This window comes from Drosophila elegans, unplaced genomic scaffold (assembly GCF_018152505.1).
Source record: "Drosophila elegans isolate 14027-0461.03 unplaced genomic scaffold, ASM1815250v1 contig_133, whole genome shotgun sequence".
Classification (NCBI taxonomy): domain Eukaryota; kingdom Metazoa; phylum Arthropoda; class Insecta; order Diptera; family Drosophilidae; genus Drosophila; species Drosophila elegans.
Window position 1 is genome coordinate 1548033 of NW_024545499.1, and position 26981 is coordinate 1575013.

Here is a 26981-nt window from a genome sequence, read left to right on the forward strand (position 1 = left end):
GCGGAGTACCGCTGCCCGATTCACTGCGACTCTGACACTAATACCCAGGTGCTTAAGAACTATTAAAGCCGCCAGCGTGCTCAATCAATGGTTCGCTGGTGGCTGTGCTGGCTGTGGTGGGTGCTTGCCGATTCCATTAGCACAGCTGCCCAACAATGGAGACGTCGATTCGTGAAAAGTGTGAAAACGCAGAGGGTGGAAAGACAACAACAACAACAACAACAAAATAAAAGAAAACCAGCCCGGCAAACACAATTTCACTGGTCATGGAGCATGGTTTTGTGGCATGATGAGCAGACGATCGAACAGACCGTCTCGATTCGATTCTCTTTCATCACTTTTCCATTGCTGAGCTCAGTTTTCCTCCGAGCCATTCTCATTTTCAATTGAAAGCCGAAATCAGCGGAATCAGCCTTGCCAATTTGCATAATAATGGAGCAAGCTCCGCCTGGAAGTCGCCTTCGCTCGGCTTAGGACTGGCTGGGACAATCTCAAGCTGCGATCGAACTAAGGAGCGAATATTCGCCAAATTGCCACTTTCAATTGTTATTGTTTCCGTTCAAACGGCCTGTGTCAGTGGCACCAACTCACCACGGACCCAAGTCATTGGAGGCGCAATCCCCCCACTTTGCAGAGTAAGCTGTCGAGAATCGCTTGAAGATTGGGTGTGGAATATTAGTTACTATAGGAATATTAGTTACTCTAGGAGCAAAGAAATAAGTTGTCACAAAAGTTAAGCATTGCTGTAAAATTAAAGATCAGGCTTTAACCTTGCCATATCATGAAGCAATATACACATTTCAATTTTGAATGCAATGAGCTTTTGAAAGCGGTTATCCAGTTACAATTAGTTATTGCATACATAAGTCCTTCCAAAGAAGCTATGAAACAATAAATTCTTTGAATAATATTTGTTTGTTAATAAAATGAACCAGGTAATAATAATGTTGCAATGGTTTCCGAATTAAATTAGTATTTTTAATTTTTGGTCAGTATATTACAACGATAAAGGACTGATTTCCAAACCGCTTATAAATTCCATCACAGCAGATTTTCTGCACCAAATACCATGCAAACTTTTTAAAAGTCTTTAAAAACAAAATTACCGTTAATCAATATAATTTAAACGCGGAATAAATTTCTTATGCTTTAGATTATAGTTTATTTATTCAAAGATTACTTAACAATTTTATTAATATATTTTTTTATGTAATAACGTAAAAACCCCCCAAAAAAAGGCCGCAACTTTGTTCAACCAAGTAACAAATTTAGCTTATAGATAATGTCTATGGCCTTTAAAAATAATGTAAATATATATTTTTGCCACATTTCTGTTGAACAACAATTTTGATTACTTTTTAAATTGATACCACCAACTTTTGTTATTGTTTTTGGGTTTAGTGTGGTATAAGCGAATTCCGCGTTTTAAATTTATTTGATAAACAGTTTATATAAACCGGTAAAGTTTTAGATTGTGTTTGGTTGAATTCGTCACTACTTAAACTGCTGATTTATGTTTCTAAAAGAGACTTGAAGGTTTTTATATGATCAACATATTAAGTTCAAAAACTGTACTTAAATGTGTATTTGCATGACAGCTATATCTATATATAACTATATCCTATAGCTTCCATAGTAACAATCGGAAAAATAAATGGCAAAAAGCCCACCAATCGCGAAACACTAAACACGTCTGTCACGTCACTCTGAGACATGTTAGACCTTAGCAGTTGTACTCACTGTGTGTGTTTTGGTCATTTCTATCGGTAGACAAAAAAATTTTCAAAATCGAGCTTTTATTTTAGAAGTTATAAGGCCGCCGCTCTGGCGCCCCTCTGCCGCTGTTCGGCCGTTGCTCTGCCGGTACTCTACAGCAGCGAGAGACAGAACGAAAGAACTGTTAGCGGGGGTGTTGTTCTAGTGTTGACTATGCAGTTCGACAGATGGCGCCACCTATACTCCGATTGTTTTGTGGGGGATTGTTTATTTTGAAGCTTTTTGGCTGAGTATCTAATAGTCGGGCAAATCGACTATAGCGTTCTTCCTTTTTTATTTTTTACATTTTGAATAAAAACTTTCCGAGTGTTAGTTCGTTTGTTAGAATTACGGTTTAGAATTGCGGCTTTAAAGAATATTTTATTTTTTTAATATCTTCCTTTCTTGTCTTGTTTAATGTAAAACTAAAGTTCAAAAACATTTCCGAACGGGAATGAAAGCAACCAGCAAGGGTATTCAACCATCGGCTTATCAAAGAGAGCTCCTTTATTATTGAATGTATCTGTCAGAAAGGAGTTCGATAATTCCAATGCAAAGTGCACATGTCTTGCTCCAGTACTTGACCATCTATTTGGCAGAAGCGACCTGAAGACGGGCCGGCGAACCTGCCAGAGTGCCGAGTACTCTTCCGAAGAGCGGCCAAGCCAGCGATCGCTGCTCCGGTTTCTGGTATCTTCGGCTCGCCGCGGAGTCTTCGGGCCACGAGCTGAGTCAGTTTGAGTCGAGCGTTCGAACGGTGCGCACCTGTTGGCGGTTTCTTGGTAGGTGAGCGCGAATTGTGGCCAGAAAAGTGAAGAAGCCCAGTCGGTCGGGGCTTCGTGTGTTTGTGTGCTTGTGCGTGTGTGCGTGTTTGCGGTCGAGTCGCATATGAAAAGTGAACAACGCTGCGCTTGCGTGTGAGTGCGCCGATGAAAGAAAAGAGTGTTTTCCTCGGAGTGAAGCAAACAGCAAAACGGGGAATAGTGAATAGTGAATAGCGAATAGCGAATATGAAAACGTATAACGAATAAATGATATTTGTGTGTGTAGACAAGCAAAAATACGTATAAGCCCCAAAGCGGCAGCAACGAAAACTTCAAAAAACTTTCTTTTTTTCGCGCTACCTTTTTGCCTCGGCTGGCAGTTGGTTTTGTCTGCGGCTTTTGTTTACCGTCGCTGTGAAATTGGTTGCAAATTCATAATTTGTCCGCCGTTTCTCTGCCAATTAGAGAGCCACTCTGGCCCAGGAGTGCCAGCGAATTAATTGGAGTTTTTTTTTTTTTTTTTTTTTTTTTCGCGAGAACAACCGCGCCAGGCTGCCCCAACCGGATACGTGATCCGCTGCAACCTGTCCGCTGTCGGCCTACACACGTCCGTCGACTGCAAAGCGATCTGCTAAATGGCTCCAAGCCAAGTCCACTGCCAAGACCAAGAGCAAGACGGAGTGGAAGTCCAAGTAGACTGCCCACTCCCGATTCCCGTTGGAGCACTTGATACTGTTAGTTGTGCCATTTCGAGCGCACTTGTGCCAATTTTGCAGGCGGCAGCTGTCGCTTGATTTTTGCTTTTCGATAATTTAGAGTTTTGCATTCCTTGGAGCCGCAAAACCGCATTTCCACTCGGCTCCAGCTGGATTTGGCTCTGGGTCGGCGAGATCTTCAATTTAATGTGCCTTCTCGTTTTTCGCAGCTTGTCTGGTTGGTGAAATTTTCCATTATTTCGCGTTATTTATGTGCAAAATCTAATTGAAAATAACGTGCAACAGCGCTGCACGCAAAAACATCAATCAAATCTCGGCGATTGCAATCGTGTGATTGATGGAAACGCTTTGAGGTGAGTCCGAAATGGAAAAGCATCGAACAGGGAAATTTGTGGATAGAGTATTGTGGGAGGCGATAAAGTTAAACTAACATAGCTGCTTAAAGGAATTCCAAAACTCTTCTTATTGGCCAGTTATTTTGCTTAGCTGACAGTCATAAAGATATGACTTATGCAATTTTATACTTCGCATTTCGGATCACATATCTCAACCTCTTCTCCTTCAATCCACATTTACCTTTCTCTGACTCCGACTCTTTTGCCGGCTCAAAAAACTGTTGCGCAACAGACAAAGCCCCAAAAAAAAATGGCTTATGAAAAGCACATGAGTCATTTACTGAAGAAGATACGAACGAAATGAAAACTAATTACCAGCTGCAACTTCCGCTGGGTGCTGAAGCAGTCTGCGGCGCGGGGTTCGAAAAGAAAGCATAGTTGATAAAACCAAAAATTATTCCAATGAAAACGTAAACAGGCGCCAGCGTGGGCGAGGCGCTCAATGGAAAAACACAACAATCCGCTGAAAAATGGAGTCATTTAATGACAGCCCAGAAAGCCACACAAAAAACAACGACAACTCGCCCACGAAGAAAACAGAGTTTGTTGTGGTTTTGCTCTTCTGGCTGCTCACGTACAACTTTCTATTTCACTGGGATTCTTCAAGCGTGCAGCGGGGATTTCAAGGTTCCTTTCGCGACCGAACCGCCGCGGGTAAACAGAGAGCACAAACAAAGCCAACGGGCTGCCAAATTCAGACCTGGACATGACTCAACTGCAGGCGGCATATGACCGGTCCGATCCGGTCCGAGATCACTCGAATACTCGAATACTCGAAGACTTGAATACTTGAATACTCGTATGCTGTGGAGGCAACCTTTACCTTTAACTTTACCTTTACCTTTTCATTTGCTACCTCCGTTAGCGCTGCGCTGGATGCTTTCACTTTCCATCTAATGCCCGGCAATTGCCTCAGTTACTGCTTGTTTTGGCTTCTGATTAGCACCAGTACGCCGCACATTGGGTAATCCGGAGCACCGAAATCGATTAGGGCCTGGCGACAGATCTGCTCCAGTTGATAGCTGCGTGCTCGCTTTGGAATTGGAATTTCACTTTTGCCGTCTGACACCTCAAAATGTGCGGCGACTTTCGCTGCAGCCAATTTCAAAGCGTCTTGGACATCAACATCAATCAAAATTAGCATTTCAATCAGCCGGGTTCAGTTAGTCGCTTGAATGGAATGGAACGCTTCACTTTACGTAACAGGGAAACAACGTCAAAGTTTTTCTGAAAGTGTTTTCTTTTCCAGCCGTTAAGATAGCCGTGATTATTGACTTACTACGACGCTGCTTATGTAAATGTTGTTAATTGGGGCTTGGACTCATGGCATTTGGACGTAATGTCCACAACGAGCCCCAAATAGCAGTGCGAAGAGTCTCTCCCAAAACAAAAGACTCAAGACACAAACTCCAGAATCATTCGCAACCTTTTTGCTCCGCTGACCACCTTTCTCCCTCTTTTCAGCTTAAACACACACGGTCAAAGCCAAAACATGCCTCGCCAAGGCACGGTTCATCAATAAAAGAAACGAAATACCTTTGATAAATAATAGAAACCCCTGACAATAAGCCTCAAAGAGGTAAAACAGTGACGTAGTTTATGCAAACATGCGACGAAAGCCACAGAATTTAACACACAACACACAGTCGAGTAGATCCGAAGACAGAGGCGGAGGAGGAGGCGGAGTTGGACTGGGACTCGCAGTTGGAGCTGGAAGAAGGGGCCGCGGCACCTCCCAGCAGTCAGCCATTTCCAACAATAGAATGCCAAGAGACCATCGACACTTGGTGGCCCTGGCCGTGTCGACGTTGCCACTGGCTCTTCTGCTGCTCCTCGTTCAAACAGCAGGTAAGTCTTGGCCAAATGGGGGACAAGGGGGGCAAGGGGCGGGAACACGACAGTGATATGCCCAACAAAAGAATTTCACATGCATTCAGTTAATAAATTGAACTTTAATTGTGAGGCCTGTGCCAGCAGCAAACTTTCACGGTGTCAAACAAAGTGGGAGGATGAAAGTTGAGATAGCAAGGCCAAGATCTTCAACAGATCTAAGCACTCTGATTTCTCAATTGATAAAACCTATAAAATGCTGTGAATGCTTACCTGAGTGTAAGTTTCATTGTCCTTTAGAAGCTATACCAGTGTGACCCATGAAAAACGTATGTTTTCAACATTATTTTAAGATTTTTGCTTACTAAAATATTGAAAAATGGTGCTATGAGGTGTCTTTGGAGGTGTTAAAAAAAATGACCCCAAATGTCACCACCATCCAAATGAGTAGCTGAAACAAAAAAATTCAAAAAGGTTATTAAAGTTTAAAGTATTTCATGTACAAATGTATTTCATGTACAAATTTCAAAAAATATTAAAAACTATCATATGTGAATGGTTTAGAATATAGTGTTTAGTGAATATATTGAAGAATTCTTGAGTTATGACGTCGCAATTTTGAAGAATGTCGTTTCGAGAAAAACATTGAGAAGTGACAGACTGATATAGCCTCTATAAACCTATAGGTAACTGACTCACAATCTAAATTGATCTGAACTTATATAAATGTTTATAATTCCCTTTAAAATACATAACGCAGAAAAATAAATCCAAATTCAACTTCAAAATCACTGTAGTGCATCATTGCAAAAACCCACCCAATACAGCGGTCATCCGAATCGAGACTCCTCCTTACCGAAGCGAATCTCCCGCACTTGTTCTGAATGGATCTTATCTGCAGTAATCATGTGTTTTCACCAAGGGTTCTGCTCAAGCGAGCATTTAGTTAGTACAAACGAAGATACTCAAACCACTTTTTCCACACGTGAGCATAATTATAATTTTTAATTTGATACATTTCCGAGGAATGTCGGTTCACAATAAGCTGAAAATAAGAAAGAATTCGCCCCGACATGCCAACAGTTGATGGAGATTTAGATGCCCGAGGCAGTCGCAGTACGTGTTTATTCTTCTCCACTTCTGCCGCTCATTTCGTCTTCTCCTTTTAGAAAGCTTGCGTTTGCTGCATAATTTATTGGGCGTTACAAAGAATGCATAGCTGAGGAGATGGGAGATGGGTCTCCGAGGTTTACCTGGTACTCAACTGAGTGCCAGTCTGCCTGCCTTCAAACTGTGCCAAACGTAATGAAGTGTGCTAACTGTACTGTACTGTACTGAGTTGTATTGTAGTGTAGATGTGTCTGCACACCCGCACAAGTGCGTTCAATTGTCGAGCACGAAAGAATAAGTTTGTTAATTTCCTTTTTTTGCCACTGAAATACGGGCTTGACCCACTTAAATCGAGATATGTCAGCCGATGTCTCTTTGCCACTGGGTGACACATTTCAAACGGCTTAGAAACCCCGAAACTGTGTCGATCGCATCTGCATCTGGGTTGTCTAGTGCTGATCGCATCTCGGCGCTTATGATTCACTGGCCGGTGCCCACGGAGGGCAAGCCTGGGTTGCACAACTGTGATTATTCATACCGGATTCGTTGACTTCGGCCAGGGATTGTCTTAGGTTTTTGCGTTTGATTGGTTCCATTCCGCTTTGTCGCTTACAATGTGCGTGACGTGCGTGAATCGAAGTTAATTAAAGACTCTTATGGGTTTTGCATGCGTGGCTCATAATCGTTAAGTGACGCCCAAGTGAGCTTATGCAATATGCGAAAATGAATTCGTCATTAAGCGTTGTAAGCAAAACTTCAATTGGGCACATAAAAACCAATCAGAGTGAAGAAGAGTAAAGAAAATATCATGGGTAACTAACCAGCGAGGCTTTTTATAATGAACATGTAATTAGCTAGAAGATGTGACTTAACCATTTTACTTTTGTGCTTTGAGAATTCCTAAGACAATCAACATTTAATTAACAACATCTTTGTCATTAGATTTCGAACAAAAAATAAAAATGGCAGATTCTAGAAACTCTAACACAAATAATCGAGAAATTACATCGGGTTTTTATACCTACTATACGTAAGCAACAATAAAAGAAACATGCTTTAATATACATTTATATAAAAAATTCGTATGTATGTTTGTTCAACTTATTCATTATGAAAAAGAAATTGTTTCTTATAAAAGATATAATTTATTAGATCGTTTTTTCTAAAGGCTTGAAAATCAAGAAACTAAAGTAAAAAATGGTATTAAAAATGCATTAAAAACACTTGTTGGAATCACTTTTCGAAAGTTAAAAGTCTTATTTTGGCCAGCGAATTTCTTGATTAAACAGTTTTATTTTAGTTTAAGAGTACATAAACATTTTAATAGCCAATTAAATTATAATTTATTCGAATCTTGGAATTAAGAAAGTTGGATCGAGTTTGTTTTTCTGCAGTGCACTGCTTAGAGAGGGATTTGTTGCTTGTTAACGCGCATTAAGAACCAACTTCCCATGCGAAGTCGACAACCGAGTGCGCGGCATGGCGCAGCCCTAACCAGGAGAAGAGTGGAGGGCATTCCGGGGCAGCAGCTACTTATGCATTCCACCGAAAGCCTCTCGTCCGCCAGGCAGCCACTGAGACCACTTAATTGCACGAATCCGGCCAACTGAGGCGGGCCGCTCTCAGCGGGCTGGAATCAATTAAAGCTAACTGCACTGTTTACTGGGCCATTTGAAGTTGGGCCAAAACCTTTCATGCAGCTAATAAGCCGCATTGGCACGGCGAAGTGCGGGCGCCTTTGCAGCGGAATTTACATAGAGTCGGCCTGGAAAATTGGGTGAAGTGAAAATTATTTTACAGCAAGCTTAATTAAAAGAAAACAGAATCTATTCAGTTATGGCTTAGTGAAACAGTTAACAGTAACACCCAGCTAACGGCTTTTCGGGGCTTTCGTTGCACAGATACGCCGATACACTGATACACAGAGCGAATTGAAACGCCACTGGAAAAGTGTCAAAGAAAGCGCCATGAGTTGGTCTTTTTACTCCCGTAGTCCATCATGACTAAGTCCAGCGATCGATGGATTGGATCGGGTTCGGAGATCGGTTCGGAGATCGGTTGGGAGCTCGGCGGTGACACTGTAACCCGCTGACTTACTGCCGCAACCTGTTGGGTTTTTCGACTTCGTTCCCCTTTGTTTCAGCCTTTTCCCCTTGCAGTCACAACTGTTAGGCTGATTAAATTTTCAGATTAGCTGCCTCCACAAGCCATCGTTCCCTGGCGTTTTTTGATTTTTTTTTTGGCACATTTCGGTTACATGGCCCACTTGGCTGTGGGGGCTAAGTAAGTGAAAGAGCGCTCCGAAGAACGAGAGGAAAATATAAATAATCAAAAAATTCGCTGCCCGATGGGAGAGAGGAGGAAGAAAGAAGCCGCCGTCGTTGCAGGCAGAGCAGAAATTTATCGCTTGACTCTTTATTGGGTCAAGAGGCAGGTTCGCTCGGCAGGTTTTTTATACTTTTTCGATCTCTGCCTGGATTTGTCTCGGGCTGGGAACCGCTGTGGGTTCTTGGTGGGCCACCTGTTCGAAGGCTGGCTCTGCTTATGCAATTAATTTTTAGATTGTTGAGCACTTCAATACAGGTAATTTGATACTTGGGGTGTAACAGCTGCGCAAAGGATTAACAAAATTAATTTAATTGACTTGAAAACAGTTTGGTTCCTTGTTTTTGAGCTTTGTTTGAAATTCCTGTAAGTGTCCAGAGAAAGACAATTAATTACAATCATATACAATCAAATAAAATTCTAGTTTAGGAATAGTATTTTAGATATCTGAAATGATTGTTAATACTAACGTTTTTAATTAAAACTTTTTTCTTTAAAAAACGAAATTATTTATTAAATTTCTAAATTTAATTTTAAATTTATTAGATTTAATTTTCTTACAGCATTGTAATTTTTAACTTTTCCGTTGATATCTACACAGTCAATTATACTTTCCTGGAAAAAACTAGTCGAACCCTTTGCAGCTATGCACGTTTTTGTAATCAAATTAACTATTATTTGTCTTTTAAAATCATATACAAACTAGAATCTCAGCAGTGTTGTTACTCAAACTCACAACTTTGTATCACTTTAAAAGAGCACCTTCCTTTCCCTTTCCACGCAGTCAGTTTCGAACGGTTCGAGCTCATAATCAGCTCACATGCTGATCGCTCGTAATCAATTAACTTAAGCGTTTCTCCACCCTGACCGGAGCATTCAATTAGAGCCGAGCACTGCCTGAGCTTCAGTTGGGATGCGATTGCCCAATCAAAACAAGAAACCGACGCCGTATCAATAACCGCATACTTTCCCTTTCCCGTGAGAAGAGAAGCGACTCTTGGATTGGGATGCCCAAAATTGTACAATGAAATTCAGCACATCGAAAGTTGCCAGGCGTGCCAACACACTCAGCCTGCCAGGCAGGCCCAGACGCACACCCATCGGCAGTTAAGGCCAACTGAACCCACAATTTAGCTCGTCTCAGCTTTTCGTTTTTTACGTTTGCTGGTTTGCTGCGATCTTCTTTAATGGTTGTCCTGGGGCGCTTTGGGCCGAGATTAAATTGCACTGAGATGGAGAAAAGGAATGAGTGCCGCCGAGAGAAGGCTGGTGGTGTGTGCTTTCTGTAGACCCTTAGCCTTGCATGTGTCGGCGTTGACAATCAATGGCAATCAATGAAAATGCTCTTTTTATGCTCCGCGGTTCTTTTTTGGGAGACCGCTTTCAGCCGGTTCGCAGAGGAATGTTTTAAATTCAGATTCTGCTTGGCATACATTTTAGCATAATTTGGCCAAGACAAAACACGCATTTCGTGGGCTTTGCCATGTCACAGGAAATGTTAAACAACAACCGTGGACTTGAGGAACATAGACAAAAATATTTGATTCTACCACTTTAAGACTTAAAATCTCTCTTACATGTCAATTTTTATATAAGTATTTGTTCATTTACGAATAAAATAGAATAAAATAGTTATTGAAGTAGTACCACATCAAAAGACTTAGGAAACAAACTCCACAGAATGGTCCTAACAGTGTTATTTAAATAGTAGCAACTTCGTTTCTTTTTGATAAATTAATAGCATATTTAGGATTTATAGATTGATACATTGAAAATAGTAAACATTTTAGTTTAAGCTCCCAGAGCAAAATCAAAAGAGTTCGGCAACAAACTTGCTCACAATAGGAATTTATGAATCTGGCGTATTAAATGATTCCAACACCTATTAAAGCCAAATACACAAAACTCAAAGAACTGGCCAAAAGAACTTGGGCACAAAAAGCCGTTAAATGGGTGCAGTTAACTGACTATTCAAACAAAACAGCGACCAGAGTGACACAATAATACCCACGCTCTCGCACACTGGCGCATTTCCCCCATTTCTATTTGGCACGCAGTTGGAAATAGCCCAATAAAAAGCTGGCTGACTGACTGACAGTCTTATATATGAAGTGGGATTCTTGCTATACAGAGAGCCGGTTCTGTTGGCCACTTGTTATAGAATTTTATTTGACACACACACAAACACACTCACACACATTGAGGCGAGCTTGAACTTGTCACAGACCATTCAGACTATATTGGCTGGCAACTTGTTTCCGTTTGGTGGCCACACTTAAGCCGGCTACTGTGGGTACAATGACCCAGTTTCGTTGGGGAGATGGGAAATGTGGCTTTGGGAAGAGCGATGTAGAGAGAGAGCGCCATCTACCTTTCAATCAATACAGCCCAAGCTTAGCTCTCGGCGAATGTTGGCCAGAGATTTGCCTGGAGCTCCATCGTATTCATAATTGTTCAATCAGAGCAGGAGGCGCAGCACTGGGTTACTGACCCAAGCCCAACTATCGCCTTCGACTGCATAAGTATTCCGTGGCATGTTCAAGGGGCTGCAGTGACTGCGATTCCAACTATTCTGCAGCATTCCCAACGAGATCGTGCAGATCGCTTATCGCCGGCAAATTGCAGCTAGTTACAGGGCTTGGTCTTGTTCTGGCCGGGCCATTAGTTGCCTCGGCTCGCTCCCACCTGCGACTTAATTAAGCATGTGAGACAATTAGATGTCATAAGTGGCGGCCATTTGCTCGGGCCTGGGATCGCGGCGATTGCCATGATTCTATTCTATTGATATGGGATATGGGATATGGGAGGATTTCTTGCAGTTTCCTCGCACTGCCACGATTAAAGCCAGCAGAGCGCGTCCAGGCCATAAATTGCCCCCACCCGAATCGGTTTTCGGTTTGGCTTAGACATGCCCCACAGCAGGCAGCGGAGCGCAACCAACTGCAGCAGCAAAGCATCTGCGGAAGCCTGACCAACACAGAAGTGCAGTCGGACTGCAACCGCCTTTAGCTCTGGCCTCGACTCTGGCTTCGTCTTTGGTTCCGTCTTTGGCTCCGACTGCAAGGCGGTTAGATCAGAGCTAGACCTTGATTAAGGTCATTCGCTTTGGACCTCCGTCCGAGTGGCAAACACAAAGGATGCAGGCCAGCACACTCGAAGAAAACGAAGGTAAACGGCTGCTGGGTGAAATAAGTTGATTAGATAAATTATTATTTACATACCCTGCCAAGTTTTTACAAACATCACAGTTGACTCAGCCGTAAAGACCAAAGAATGCTCACTTTACACTGCAACAATTTGTGCTTAGGCTTAATTTTTTTATCCTCATGTTAGGCTATACTTTTACCTTATCTTTTTACCTTATACCTTTTATCTTAAAGTTATCGAGAATGAAGTTTTGTAAAAGTTAGAAGCACATTTTAGCTAGTGTGATCTCTACCTTTTATAATTAAACGCTTAAGTTTTTTGTTTTTGGTCTTCCAATTGGAATTAGTTGAATATCTTTTTAGTGTGTACACATACACATTCAACAAATAAAAGCAAAGAAATAAGCAATAGTGTTATTAACTACAGCCATATAAATGATACAATGCATATTTCCTAATAATTTATATTAAATGTAAAATATCTATAATAGCTTTACTTTGACAAACACTTAAGATTATGTTTTTTTTTTTTACAAGATATTTTAGTAAATTTTGAAAACTAATGCTAAAGTGCTTTGGACACATCTCACTGCCAAGCACGCGCCTAAAAATGGCAAAACACTCGTGCAGTGCCAAAGGCCAAACTTCACGGTCACGGAGCTCAGTATTGAAAAAGCCACAGAACATGGCTACGGAAAATCGGTTTTCCAGCGAAATGCCTCAATTTCACCAGACACAACTTCGGGTCGAGTGGAGTGGAGTGGAGTTGAGTGGAGTGCAGTGCAGTTTGCCTTGTCCCGGGCTGCCATGTGGTCGTTGTCGTCGTCACTTCTTAATTGCAGCTCATGCATTTCAGCTCCGGAGAGACTGAGAAAAGTCTGGCCACGACGCCTTTCAAGTTCTGCTCACGGCCAATTGTTTGTGCAGACAACTCTTGAGCAACCACACCAGCCAGTTGACGGTTTGATGGCACAAGTGCTTGGGCCCGGGCCACAGATACCTTGTTTGCTCTGCTAATGAAACGACCGAGGAATGACTGTGCAGCTCCCACGGATGGAGGCGAACTGGGCAGGCGGCACTAGAACCCTGGGCATCACGACTTTCCCTGGCAACTCGGTTTCGTCCACCGCCACAACGCCCACAACGAAAGTCGAATGCCCAAAGAATCAATTAGCATTAAATCAAATTTTTAATAGCCCGGCTTGGACAGCGATAGACAACGCCCAGAAAGCCATGGAATGGATTGAGTTCAGCCGCTCAAGCGGTTCTTAAACTCCGAGTTCGGGGCGTGGCTGCTGTGATGGCACTTCGAGATGTGGTGGTCAGTCCACCACATCTCTTTCTTAATAGAAATCTTCGCCTAAGGGTCTGCGGAACTCACAATTGGATGGCCCATTCTTGGTTATGTTTATGGGCCAATTCAAAAAGATGAAGAAGCTTAGGCAACAAACTCATGAAATGGAAAATGTAGAGAGAGGTGAGAGAAATATTTGGTAGGGATTTGTTCAGATGGGTTGTCTAAGATTTCTTTAATGGCTTTTGGTTGTGATCGTATGAATGGCTTTTGGATTTCTTGAAAAACATAAGTAGATTTCAATAGGTATAGTTTGAAATTCACAATTTGTTTGTATGTTTGTACAAAAACTAGATCTTTTGTCACACTCCAACATTGGGAAAGGCATAAATAAAGGCCTATAATAAAAGGCCTGTAAAATATATATTTGCATACCTATTAATATAAACAAAATATTTATATTTAAATAACAATACTCGGCGGAAAAATAAAAAGTTACTGCCAAGTAATTCCCTTAAATTTAAGCTACTGAATGAAGTTAATTTTTGATTTGAATTGTCATTGAAATTCGTCTTCCTGCCAAAGCTGACTATTTGAAAGCCATTACATAAATATATTTATGGTGAAAACACAGCAAATTGTCTCCTGCCTTTTGAGCAGACCATTAAATGTTATTATTACGTAATCAAGCCCACTTAAAGTGCTCAGGGCACACATGTCGTATGCGCAATGTTTTGGTACGTGTGTTAAATTTCGAAGTCGAAACAGAAACAGAAACAGAAAATTGTCGCATTTCATAAGCAATTATCTTCGCCAGCTTTGCCCACATTAGACGCGAGCAGGCGGACTTAATTTCGGTTTCTGCCTTTGGCCAAGTTGGGAAACAGTTGAAAAGTGCAGCGAAATAGAAAGTGATTTCATGTCAGCAATTTGGAGGCGCTGAGATCGCCAAATTGAATGGAGCTCAAGTTGACTTTGAGCTGGGTGGAGGGAGAAGGCATTGCCGACTGTGTGGGTTGGGCAGAAACTGGAAACCTTGCCAAAAAAAAACCAAGAGACAGGGCACAAGTCGTGCGTCCTCGCTGGAGTAGCGCTCGAATTAGAGTGGGCAAGCTCTGGAACTAATGACGACTGTTGCTGTTGTGTCCATGTTGTTGTCATATCGGGTGCATTCAACCCAACCCGTCTGGATATAGTGGCCAAGAGGGGCTGAGGATTTTACTTTCGTTGCGGCTTGGCCGTGAAAGTGTTGCATGCCCCGCTCCAAAGTGGAATTCAATTTTCGTACACCAAATTGCGTTACACATTCAGCCAGCTATGTCCATGTCTGGAAATTTCACAGCCGCCGGCTCACTTTTACCATCATTTTACCACCCCAATCAAAATCGCAATCTCAGACTCGCTTTGCAATCAATAAAATCAAAAGGAAAACTGGAAAATTAACAATTCGAGGCAAGGAAAGTGAAAACTGTGTCGTCGCCTTTTGTTTTGCTTGCCCAAAAGGAAGCGTTAATTATATCAAAATCGCAACAAATGCCTGCGACGAAGAAAGTGAAACAAATATTGTGTGTTTCAATCAGAGTCGAGCCAGTTTAGCGACAGGTGAAAGTAAAATCTGTGCCAAACTTAATCAAAAAACCCCGAGACCCACAAAGACCCACCAATGGCACTCGGCAATTGGGTTAAGCTCAATAACTAAACGTGTTTCGGCGAGCGAGTGTGAATTATGATTGTTGTTCCAACCTTAAACTGGTTCTGGCCAAACCCCATAAAGCCCAAAGATGACATGCACTTGACAACCCGAAACCGTCGGAGAGTCATAGAAAGCCAACAGCAAATAAATCTTCTTGGGAAGGTGTCAAAGAATAGACGGGTAGCACTTGACTGCCGACTGAGATCTGTGTGATCGGTTGTGTTTGTCTGAAAATTCACAGCTCAAGTTTCGATGGTTTCGAATAATGTACTGAAATAAATAATACAAAATTGCTGTCATTCTGACCTAGTTTGATAAATAGGCACAAACAATCGTTATTTTAGGCTACTTAGATCGTTATACTTTTTTTTACATTGATAAAACATCAATTTTTAATGTATAAATGATGTATTCTTTTCATAAGAACAAGACTTCATTCCACTGACTTTTATTGTGCACTCGTAAATCCAACCAATTTGTACCCAACTGAAATATATTTCGCTTTGATTTTCATCTATTGCTTTTAGTTTTGTTTTTAAAATTGTTTATTGAATATTTTTGGAATTGATTCTTAAATAAAATGCATTTAAATGTTAAAAAGGCACTATGTTTAATTTAATATTTTCAACATTAATTTAAATATTTTAAATTCAATATTCATTGCATTTTATATTGATTTAATATTTAATTTAAATTAAATATACAATTTGAAGTTAATAGTCAGATATTTGCACTTTCTAATCTTTTATGTTAAAACAGAACACATTTATTCATATCCGGCTATATTTCTCTCCGTGTGATTGATGCCCAGATGAGAGTGGGAAATTGTAGCTTTAGATGCGATAAGGAGTGCCTATTCAAGATTTATTCGACCGACAAGGGGAGGTTCAAGTGCTTGTTCCCATTCGATTGCCATCTGCATTCTACATACAAGACGGCAATCTATATTTAAGTTGCTCATGGCGGGGCTCTTCTCATTTATCTGCCATATCCGAGGAAAATGATGGAAATCAGACGCATCAACGACCTCGGCCTGGCATCTTTTCAACGCTTGACGTAGCAATTTGTGAAATTCTTCGTCGGCTGCCAAGCGAGTGCAGATCTGGCCCCGCGAGGCCTGGTCTCTAAGCATCTGTGTACCGCTCAGCTTGTGTGCTGGTGCTGGGTACCCAGGGTAATCAGCAATGAGCCTTCGCCATTGTGACAGATGTGCTAGCCATCGGGTGCATCCACATACTAGGCTCGCAAACCCATAATTTCGAAGGAAAACCAACACAATTAGATGCAAAGAGAGTGAAAAGAATAGGGAAAAGACAAAGACCGCGACTCAGACTTGACATCGAAAGCAAATGACGCCTGGCCAAGCCTGCGACAGAGATTGAAACTGATCCGCGCCGACTTGGGCTGGGCTTTGTTTGCCCCCCAAATGCAAATGAATCGCGTTGACAATGACGGAGTGCCTGCCTGCTGGGAAGGGCAACCCATAGTGGAAGGGGCAGGTGCTGGTGCTTTTGCTGCTGCCGGTGCATGGGGCAAGTGGAAAGTGAAACCCCGATGTGATGACTCTCCCATTGCGATGATGGAGTCAAGGGAAACTGAACCTCGGAACTCGGCGCTCTTTTCACTGAAATCTTTCCCTTTCTTCTCGGTTTCTTGCGGTATTAAATGACATACAATGCAGAGGTCTTTGTAATATGCCTGGATAATAGATTGATCTTTTGATATAGATTTGATTGAATAACTTGTGAAAATGTGTCTTAATATTTGATTTTGTATAATTTTTCTTGTCATTTATACATGTATTTTACAAATACAAACCTAAAGTTGTAGACTAAGGATCCCAGTAAATATTAAATATTTTAAAATTGGTAATTTTGTCATAACCTTAGTTCTGGTTTATTTGTGCTCAAATTATGGGTATTAGATACACGGTACTTAATACAGTTCTTCTGCAATTCCTGTTTAGTTGCATATGTACATTAAGGAGTCAAAGCTAAAACCTTACTCCTAACTTCTAATATAATCACTTAGATGAAAACTAAAAAAAAATTTTTTAATTTTAAGGTGTTGCACAACATTTTCATAAACTCCTTAATAAATCTAACGATACTTTTTAAATTCAGAAAGGTATTAAAACAAAAAAAGGTAACCTTTTTCTAATCTGAAAAACTTGGGATTTGTTCAATCAAGAGTTAGAATATGGAAGAAGAAGAATATGTTGCCATGGCTAATTTCATTAATTAAAATTGGCTTTCAGGATCGTTAAGATCAGTAAGTTTAGTTTAAATGTATAATATGTTGTTTAAAAGAAAAAAACGGTCTTGGAAAAGTTGGAAAGTAGCGTCAACACTCAAATAATCAATGGTCCGTACATAGTCGTATCAACTAAAATTAAAATAACTTTTCCAAATTACTTGTTAGCTAACTTAAATCCAATTTACTAACATTTTGCAACATGTTCTATCCCCCGTTTTGCAGCTGGCCAGCACGAGAGCATCTCGCAGATCTCGCCCAAGTCGAGCAGCCACCGCAGTCCGGCCCGCCTGAGCATCGAGAGCACCGTGGCGGACTCCATCAACGGCCTGGCCGAGAGTGCCCCCTCGCCCCGCGACCCCAACGAGAACGAGACGCGGGCGGAGCGGGTGGAGCGCTCGGCGTCGCCCATTCTGCACGATCGCCAGCCCGCCGGACCCAACGACGTGCACTTCCCGGAGGAGCTGGAGAAGGACGTGTCCGCCGGGCGGTACTTTCACTACAACATCAAGCCCACGGGAACGTACGACAACCAGGAGGAGCAGCCGGAGCGCACACACCAGGCGTCCGGGATCAGGGTCGGGAAAACTCTGTCGCGGATCAGCAGCAGCACTGGCAGCACCACTGGCAGCAGCTCAGAGCAGTCTTTTTTAGGGCGGGGGGACCTGCGACCGCTTGCGTCGGGGTCCCCGATCCGGCCGAGTCCGAGCAGTACTGCCACCTCGTCGACGGCGGCCAGTGCCACGCAGGCGCCGCATAGTCCGCGCCAGAACGGAAACCCCGACATCCAGGACATCATCACGGGCATCGTGAAGCTGCTGAACGGCAACGTCAATGTGCACGCCAACACGCAGGGCGTGCGGCGACCTTCGGCCAGCAGGATCAACAACCGCGGTCCGCCGCGCATCTCCGAGGCCCAGAACCTGCCCATCGACTACGAGGCCCAGAAGCCTGGCACCTCGATGCGGCCGCCCCCCTACCCCTTTGACCGTCCGGAGCGTCCCTTCATCACCGGCGTGCCCATTCCCGAGCAGATTGTGCCCGTGCGTCCGGGCTTCGTGAGCAACCGTCCGCCGTGGTACCGCAACAAGCCACGCCCACCCATCGCCACCAGTGTGGGCGGCAACCGGCGACCCCTGCCCCAGTACAAGCCCCTTCCAGCTCCGCAGGTGCAGTCCCAACCCTCCATTCCAGCCCAGGATCAAGCGGACAAGGAGAAGGAGAAGGAAGCGAGTCACCAGGGGGAGCAACAGGTGCATCAAACGGGAGACGACATGGTGCAACCCACCGATACCACCTACGACTCGGAGTTCTCCAACGAAGATGCCAATGCCCAGTACATCGAGGTCTCCGACCAGGACACGGATGCCACTGGCGGTGGCGAGGTGGACGACGAGCTGCAGCCGCCTCCCGTCCCGCCCTCTACCACGAGCAATCCCCCAACGCCCCCAACAACACCCTCGAAGAAGAAACACAAGCCCAAGCCCGGAAGTGACAAGAAGAAGCTGTCGGAGGAGGAGGACGTCACCACCATCATTGAGACCAGCTCGGTGGTGCACACCGTGATGGGCATGTCCTCCACCTACGTGCCCATGTCCATGGACAGTGCGGAGAGCCTCGGTCTGGATCCCTCCACCGAGGAGGTGATCTTCATGACCGCCAATCGCACCCCCGGCCTGGACACCAGTGCCACCTCCTTGCTGGGCATCTCCTCGGCCTCCAGTTCGGCCTCGGCCATCCGACCCACTACCACTACCTCGACCACCACCACCACCAGTACCACCACCAGTACCACCACCAGTACCACCACCAGTACCACTACCAGTACCACCACCAGTACCACTACCAGCTCCACCACAACCACCACCCCGCCATCAACTTCGAGTTCCACCGAAAGTGCGCCACCTAATAGTTCCAATGCTAACACCACTCCGCCCGCCCCCTACCACCCCCGTCCCGGGATAGTCCTCGACGACCCCGAGTTCAAGCCCGGCGGTCGGCCACGCCCACCCGGCCAGCGGCCGCCTCCCCAGCAGACCATGCCCCTGCCGGCGGTTCAGCCCACGCGCCAGCATCTGCCGCCCGGCTACGGGGAGATCTTCGACGTGACCCTGTCCGCCATCCAGGGCCCGGGGCCCAAGGGCAGTGGCTCCCAGCAGACGATCAACATCAAGCCCTACGGCAGCTACGCGGCGGGTGGAGGTCAGGGCGACATCATCGTGTCGGCTTCAGGTGACGACGGCTTTGTCTCCATCGACGGCAAGCGCACTTACATCAATCTCTTTGGTGACCCCACAGATCCCCCAGCGGGGGGCCACGACCCCGGCCACCCGACTTCCCCAGCTGCCAGGCACTGGCTCGGGATCAGGATCAGGATCTGGATCAGGATCGGGATCCTCACCAGGAGTGAGTGTTAGTGGTGGTGGTTTGCCCAGCTCCCCTGCTGTGCCGCCCAACGCGGTAACTCAGAGCAGTGGAGGCTATGTGGTGCCCGAAACGGAGGTGGTGGACCTGCAGGGGCACAGCAAGCCGCAGGGCGGATCCCCGACGACGAATGCCGGACCCACGCGACCGCATTACCGCCAGCGACCCACGCAGCCGCCCGTGAGGATCGACACCTGCATTGTGGGCGACGACTCCACCTGCGACCAGGCCCAGCACGAGCGCTGCAAAACGGACAACGGTGTTTCTAGCTGCCACTGCCGACCAGGTGGGTTCTCGAGGGGGGACATTCCCAGCAGGGGGCTTCATTCCCACCCAACTCATTCTGTTTCCCCACAGGCTACTCGCGACGCAAGCACCGGGAGCCGTGCCGACGGGTCATCTCCTTCCATCTGGGCATGCGCGTGGACCGCATCTACGAGCACAGAATCGTCTGGGACACCAAACTGATGGACAAGCACAGCGAACCCTTCGGCCAGCTCAGCTACGAATCGATTCGGGCGGTAAGTCACTGTTTTTTGGCACAGGTCTTCTTAAGAGTTATTCGTTGGTTAATCCTTATAAATGCTGTACAAATCTATCAAATCTGTGAACAGGAACAAAATTGGACGAACAGCATAGATATTTAAATAACACTTTTTTTCACTTGTGGGAGATGAAACATTTTAATGATCCGTTGGACAAATTATTTTATAATTTAATTGTATCCACAAATTTAACAAGCATTTTAAGTCATTTTAATTTAATTCACCATTAATTGTGTTGAACTTGATTTCCTAAAGATGATAAAATAACATAAAAACAAGATTGTTAAAAAGGTGGATACTTATTTGGTATTCATTCATTGAAAACTATGTTTAATTTAGGAAATTGGCCACGCACACTTTAAGGGGTCTAACCAGTGTAACACCCGAAAAAATTCTATAGAATTCTATAAAATTTTTTTCTGAAGAAAGTACTAGGTAGAATGTTTTTTTACAAAAATATTTAAAAATATCGGGATTTCTGGCCGTACTCAAGTACTCAAATTGCTGACATGATTCCGGTCGAATCAGTGGGTGAAATAGGAAAAATTCAAAAAGATTATGAAAGCTAAATATATTTACCCAATATTTTTAAAAAACATCAAATATCAACAAAATGGCATTGGTTAGAAAAAAAGGGGTTTTTTGGGTTGAAAAAATTATTTTTTAAATTCTGCCAAATGGACAATATTCAACAAATCCAATGCTTGAGTGTTATTTTGAAACCGACTGGTCAAGTTATGATGTCAGCAGTTTCCAAAAATTAAATTTCGAGATAAACGCGGATAAAGTTGCAGCGATCGGTCGCTCTTTAGAACTGTTATTCAAAAACTGTTTAGATACGACCTTGCCGCTTTTAAAGGATATTTATGATATTGTTATCGATTTCTATAAAAAGTTCCACTGGTATAGCCCCTTAATGCAAGCAAATTGTATTTTTGAACGGTAAATATTTATTTCATTAATATCTAAAAAAATAAATTTCAAAAATTAGTTACATAGCGTCAAAGCTAGCCCATAAACAAACCTTCCCGCTAGATGGTGCCACATATTATTGTTTGCCGCGCCAAGAGAATTGCAAGTGGCTCCATCTGTTGGCACCATAGTTGATTTGAAGTCGACTAACGAGTAACTATAGCGAGAAACAAGTACTGTAAATAAGACGTATTGTCTTATTTCTGTTGTTTCGAAAAGAGGAACAGCTTTTAACATCGACTGACGCTTAGCATTTGTGTATATATATGTATAATCATATATAATACTCCCTTCCAGTTGGACTCTGCCATGTCAATGACGCCCTACTCGGACGAGTTTATGGAGGCGAAGGTGAACAACATCTACCGGGGCGATCCGAACCTGGGCGGAAGCGGCGTCTATGTGAACTTGACCATCAAGGTATGATGCTCTAAATTACTCCTTAACAAACATTATACATTTTCCCTATCCGAATCCAGCTGGACGAGAGTGTGGAGACTTTGCGACCCAACCTGCGCAGCGACGTCCAGAAGCACCTTCTGGGCGTTCTCCACCGGCGGAACAACAACATCGGCAACTCCGTGTTGTACGTGAGCTCCCCGGAGGGAGCGGTCTCGGCCCTCCAGGACCTGGATGAGTGCCAGTCGCCGGAGCTGAACGACTGCCACCCCGGGGCCAGCTGCAGCAACACCTGGGGCAGCTTCCGCTGCGCCTGCGAGGCGGGCCTGCGCGATCCGTGGGCTGACCAGCCGGCGCGGTCCGGACGCGAGTGCCAGGCTTGCGCCGACTCCGTGTGCAACAACCACGGCACCTGCAGTTACGGCGATGACGGCGCCCAGCTCTGCTCCTGCGACTCCAGCCACTATGGCGCCCAGTGCGAGATCGACGGCGAGGTGCTGGGCGTGGCCATCGGCGCCTCCGTGGCAGCCATCATCATCATCGTCCTGACCCTGGTGTGCCTGATCATGTGGTCGCGGCGCTGGCAGCGCGAGCAGAAGAACGCCATGGGCTCACCGGTGTTTGGGTACATGAACACAGCGCCGCTGAAGTCCGCCGGTCTGCCCCAGGCCGGCTACCAGGTGACTCTGGAGGACCGCATGCGCTGGGCCCAGATAGCCGACGTCATGGCCCAGACGAACCACTACGGGGTAGGTAACTGGCGGTCATCCAGTGACGATCTTAAAAGAAACGTATTTTCCTTGGTTGAAAACAAAATTATAATTACAATTTATGATCACAAAATCTATTTGGCCAGCTCGTTTGTTAACAGTATAAGCGATAGAGTTACCGATTTCAAACGTAGTTTATACCATGTATGTATGCTATATGCTATATAATTTATAAGCTAGTTGCTGTGATATTTCAAACAGCTAGATTTTAAAGTAAGCTGAGCCCCAAAATATTCACAATCAAAATAGTTCAATAATATCAAACTCAGTTTCTGTTTGAGCAAGAAGCTTTTTATATTTATTATAAATTTATTATTTTGTATTTGTTAAACATTATGTAAGAGGTTGAAGAAAGAGCTCACGACCCTATAAAGAATAGTTCAATACTCATGTCCGTTTGTCGATGCAGATTCTAGTTACGCCCACGCAAGTGTATTTCAAAATGTGGCCATGCTTACTCTAACATACACAAATCGCGAAAGTCCGCAATGTCAGATTGAGATATAGTACAGGTCAGTTATAACGCTGTATATTCAAGTATACTCAAAGAGCCCATTGACTTCACCTTTAGCAAAACAGTTAAAATAGCTCAGCTTCCAGCTGTTTACGATGACCAAAATTAAGGGTTCATTGAAATCTTAAATCAATCTTTCTTTCGGAGCTGTGAAATATCATGTTGCAATAACAAACTGATCTATAAAATGTGGTTTTGAAATTATTTTGTAAAGTAATTAAAATTTATATCGCACATACTTCAGAGCATTAATAGTCTCTTCTGTATACGACTGGTTTTTATTTGTTTTTAAAAACTGGGCTGGTGTCCCCAATATTGCCGAAAATGGTTTATTCTATTGACCGCTATTTCTTAAGCCTGGATTGTTATTGGCAATTTTTGTGTGGCTACTATCATACTCTCGTTGTTTTTGCTCAGATAATCAAATATTTATTTCGAACATACAAAATACAATTCGATACGCTTTTTTAGTATTTTAAAGAAGTTGAGTGAGCGTGTGCCTGTAATGTTTGCCAGGTTTGATCAATACAATTTGACATGAGCATTTTAAACAGTTTTTGTTCTATCAATTCTCTACATATCTATCGACTCATATAACAAATTTTCTGATTAAATCATTATTTTGGAAGTTATTAGCATAAATGTATATTTTCCGGCATGTTACGATTTTTTTGGGTGGTACGAGGTTGCTTGTCCTTAGGTGTTATTGACCCTGTAGTTCGGCAGATGGCGCCACCTAAAGCCCGATGGGCAAATTTAATTTGAGTAATAGGTATCTTATAGTCGGGGCATTCGACTATAACTTTCTTCTTGGTTGGGTTTCATATTTTAAATATTTTATTTTGAACTTTTCTAAGCACTAATTTCTAATTGCATTTCTGCACCAGCAGGCTGAGCCGATCGGACCCACTCGCCCCTCCTCGGCGATGTTTGCGTACCCCAACCTGGGGGCCATGGGCATGGGCACCCTGGGCGGGATGTCACTTCAGAGCACCATGCAGATGCATCCCAGTGCCACTCTGGCCCCTCCCGTGCCATTGCCCAGGTATGAACCGCTTGCATATATCCTGTTTTATACCCCCTTCTGAGTCTGTTTTTCTTTGACTTAGAAGACTTGGCCTGGGTCCCCGCTCAAACGGAATGCGGACACTGGAGAACTCCAGCTCCAGCGAGGAGGAGGACCGCGCTGATCTGCTGGGTCGCAACTTCCAAGTGCCACGCCCCAAAAGTCGCAGCAACGGCAGCATAGCGGTAGGAAACAAGTTCCTCGTCCCTAAACAAAAAAAAAGCGAACTTTAAAAGAGTTCGTATTGCTGGTGGTAGTTATTAAAATCAGAATCATTATTTTAATATATGTACACGAAACATATATTTGAGTCAAATTCTCCAAAGTCGGAGAAAGTTTTGAGTTATACGACATATGTTGTATGGTTAGTGATAAAAGCTAAAAAAGCTGCGCTAGCAAACATCATGCGTTAAATATTCATATCCTATCAATTAAAAATTATTAAATATTGAGTAATTGCCTCACAAATTTTATAAAGACTGGGTTAAAATTTCCGTTAATCTGTTTTTTTTTTAGCTTATCTGATTATTATCTGATTTATGAATTTATTGCTTTGCGATTAAATCCAATATTTTATCATAGAGAACTTTTACTTTGCTGTAAAAAATTTAATGAGTAAAATTCATCGGCACTCGTTTAATTTGTTTTAAGAATCTGCATTTAATCGTCCATGTTCTTTCTATTTTTTTAAACAGAACCAATCCGGCATCTATTACGATGTGGACTACGAGCCGTCCGGCAATGGGATCGGCAACTCGAGCGTGGACCACCTGTACGGGTCGCACAACCAGTCCGTGACGCACTCGTCGGGCCACAGCCACATCCCGGGACCCCAGGGCATTCCGATGAGCACGTACACCTCCGGTCGGGGTCCTAGCAGCTACTACATGAAGTGACCATTGGCCGAACAGAATCCACAACCCTGTACATACGCAACCTAGGCTAAGCCGACTAACACTAAAACCCTTTTCCACTGCAGTCCCCGCGGCGACTGCAGCTGAGACGCGTTTTGAAGAACCCCTTTTTAGCATGAGAAACGTAGACTTAGGACTATCCGTAGGTTCCATCTAGATGTACACAATGCAAGCAACAACTAATCATTAATTTTAAAGCCTACTTTAAAAATTTAAATTATTTCACTGCTGTCCACTCAAAGTCAAGTCCCATAAAATAGTTGCTTAGTTTATTTTAACTTAATTAAATAAAATAAATAAAATTTTACATAATGCATTAAGTTTACAAAGCAAGAATGTCTGTTTATGTATATAAATAAATAAAAAATCTAATTTTACTGTGAATATGAGGTTTTTGTAGTTTTTTGAATAATGGGCAGGCGATAGAAGTAATTAATTTACATATATATACAGTTTGACAACTTACTAATCAAATTTTAAAAGTTGGCGCCTGGTGCTCACAAAACTGTAAGTCTTCGAAGTCCGTAGCTTTATCTCGCTCTAACTTACGACCATAAGGAAACATTGATAAGCACGGGTGTAAGAGCGAAGCAACTACTGCCGGCTTGTGCGAGCGAGACGACTAGCGTAACATTTCGATTGGCGCACAATTTGAAATTATAAATTAAGAACTTAGGAAATACTTATTTGTTTAGACTGCAAAGTCATCGAAACTGGAAGCACTACAGTTATAGACATTATTCTTTGTCCCTTATTCTCTCCGTATTCGTGTTCGCAAATTTTCTTTTGATTATATACTATTTAACTGCAGCATTGTCGGCAATACATTGTAAGCCGGTGAAAATTAAATCTGCTAGCGACAGCCACAAAAAGTGGACGAACACTCTGTGCTTTATATAAGAATAAATATTTTTAGTTTAACAAAGAAAAAACAATTTATGATCGGACGACTATATCATCGATCAAAAAATTATAACTTTGCCGGTTTTGTTATTTTTGTTTTTCAAAGTTTTTCAATATGTAGAAACTGTTTATTGTTTCTGAATTGTGGTTTAAATTTGATTAAAATCGAACGACTATATTACAAAGCTCCCATGAGAACGATCGGAAAATTACAAATTATGCAGTTCTTTTGGATCTAGTAATAACAATAATAATTCAGAATTACACTTTTAATTGTTTTAAATCGGAGAACGATGTCATATAGCTGCCATATGAACGATCGAATAATTTAGCTGAAAATCAGTATAGCTTCATTGATTTAAACATATACGCATATAATTTGAAATTTGGATGATTTAAAGACTAATTCATTTTTGCAATAGCTGCAAGGGTATATAAACTTCGATATGCCGAAGTTTGCTTCCTTTCTTTTTTTCCAAAGTAAGTTCGTTGAATTGCCCAATTACGGCTACTAATTATAAAAATAACATTTTAAACGTATTTAATTATTTATACATTTTATTTAGCCGTGTGAACTAGATTTGTTTTTTAGTATAGGAACGTAATATTAAAAAAAAAAGTATCAGAAAATGTTTTTTTAATTAAAACAAGCGAGGATTTTTTCAAAAATACTCTGCCATGTTTCACCAAATTTTCGCTCTCGCCTTATTAATAATCACAGCGCCTTCCGTTGTTGATATATGAATTTTCACATTTCACGTAAAAAGAAAAAAGCAACTATTTAATTTATGACAATTTTCGGACGCTGCCTCCATCGCAGTTCACACGCATAAATAAGTTGAGGTAGCTGATAGAATGAAGAAAGTAATGATTGCGCGCTGCGTCTGCGTGTGGCATGTTGAAAACGCGATGGTGATGAAGTTTTCTTATGCAACACACAAGTGGTGGTAGTCGTGCCTCAGGCCGAGAAGCGAAGTTCCCACTTGCAGAGGGGATTTATAAAGCATAATTATTTTATTTCAGTAGATGATCTTTTGACGAGTTTAACGATTACCCAAAATAAGACTTTTGTTATATTTTACATTTTAAATAAAATACAAAAAGTAGTAAAAGTAAAATTTGTTAGTAGTTTATCATTATTTCCTAACGTTGAGCATACGAGTATATAAACCATCCAGTTCCCCCCAGTTTGG

At 42.8% G+C, this 26981-nt stretch overlaps 1 protein-coding gene across 1 annotated transcript; it reads left to right on the forward strand.

Moving 5' to 3' along the window:
* The first annotated feature begins 2499 nt into the window (after positions 1-2499).
* On the forward strand, positions 2500-25269 carry LOC108147359 (mucin-5AC). Its single transcript, XM_041707170.1, is given in 12 exon segments — positions 2500-2537; positions 3445-3588; positions 5095-5478; positions 17507-19513; positions 19580-19590; positions 19592-19991; positions 20063-20226; positions 21520-21642; positions 21702-22370; positions 23793-23950; positions 24015-24156; positions 24667-25269. Coding segments are annotated over 10 exon segments (4116 nt in total). The 5' UTR covers positions 2500-2537; positions 3445-3588; positions 5095-5237; the 3' UTR covers positions 24868-25269.
* The last annotated feature ends 1712 nt before the right edge of the window (positions 25270-26981 follow it).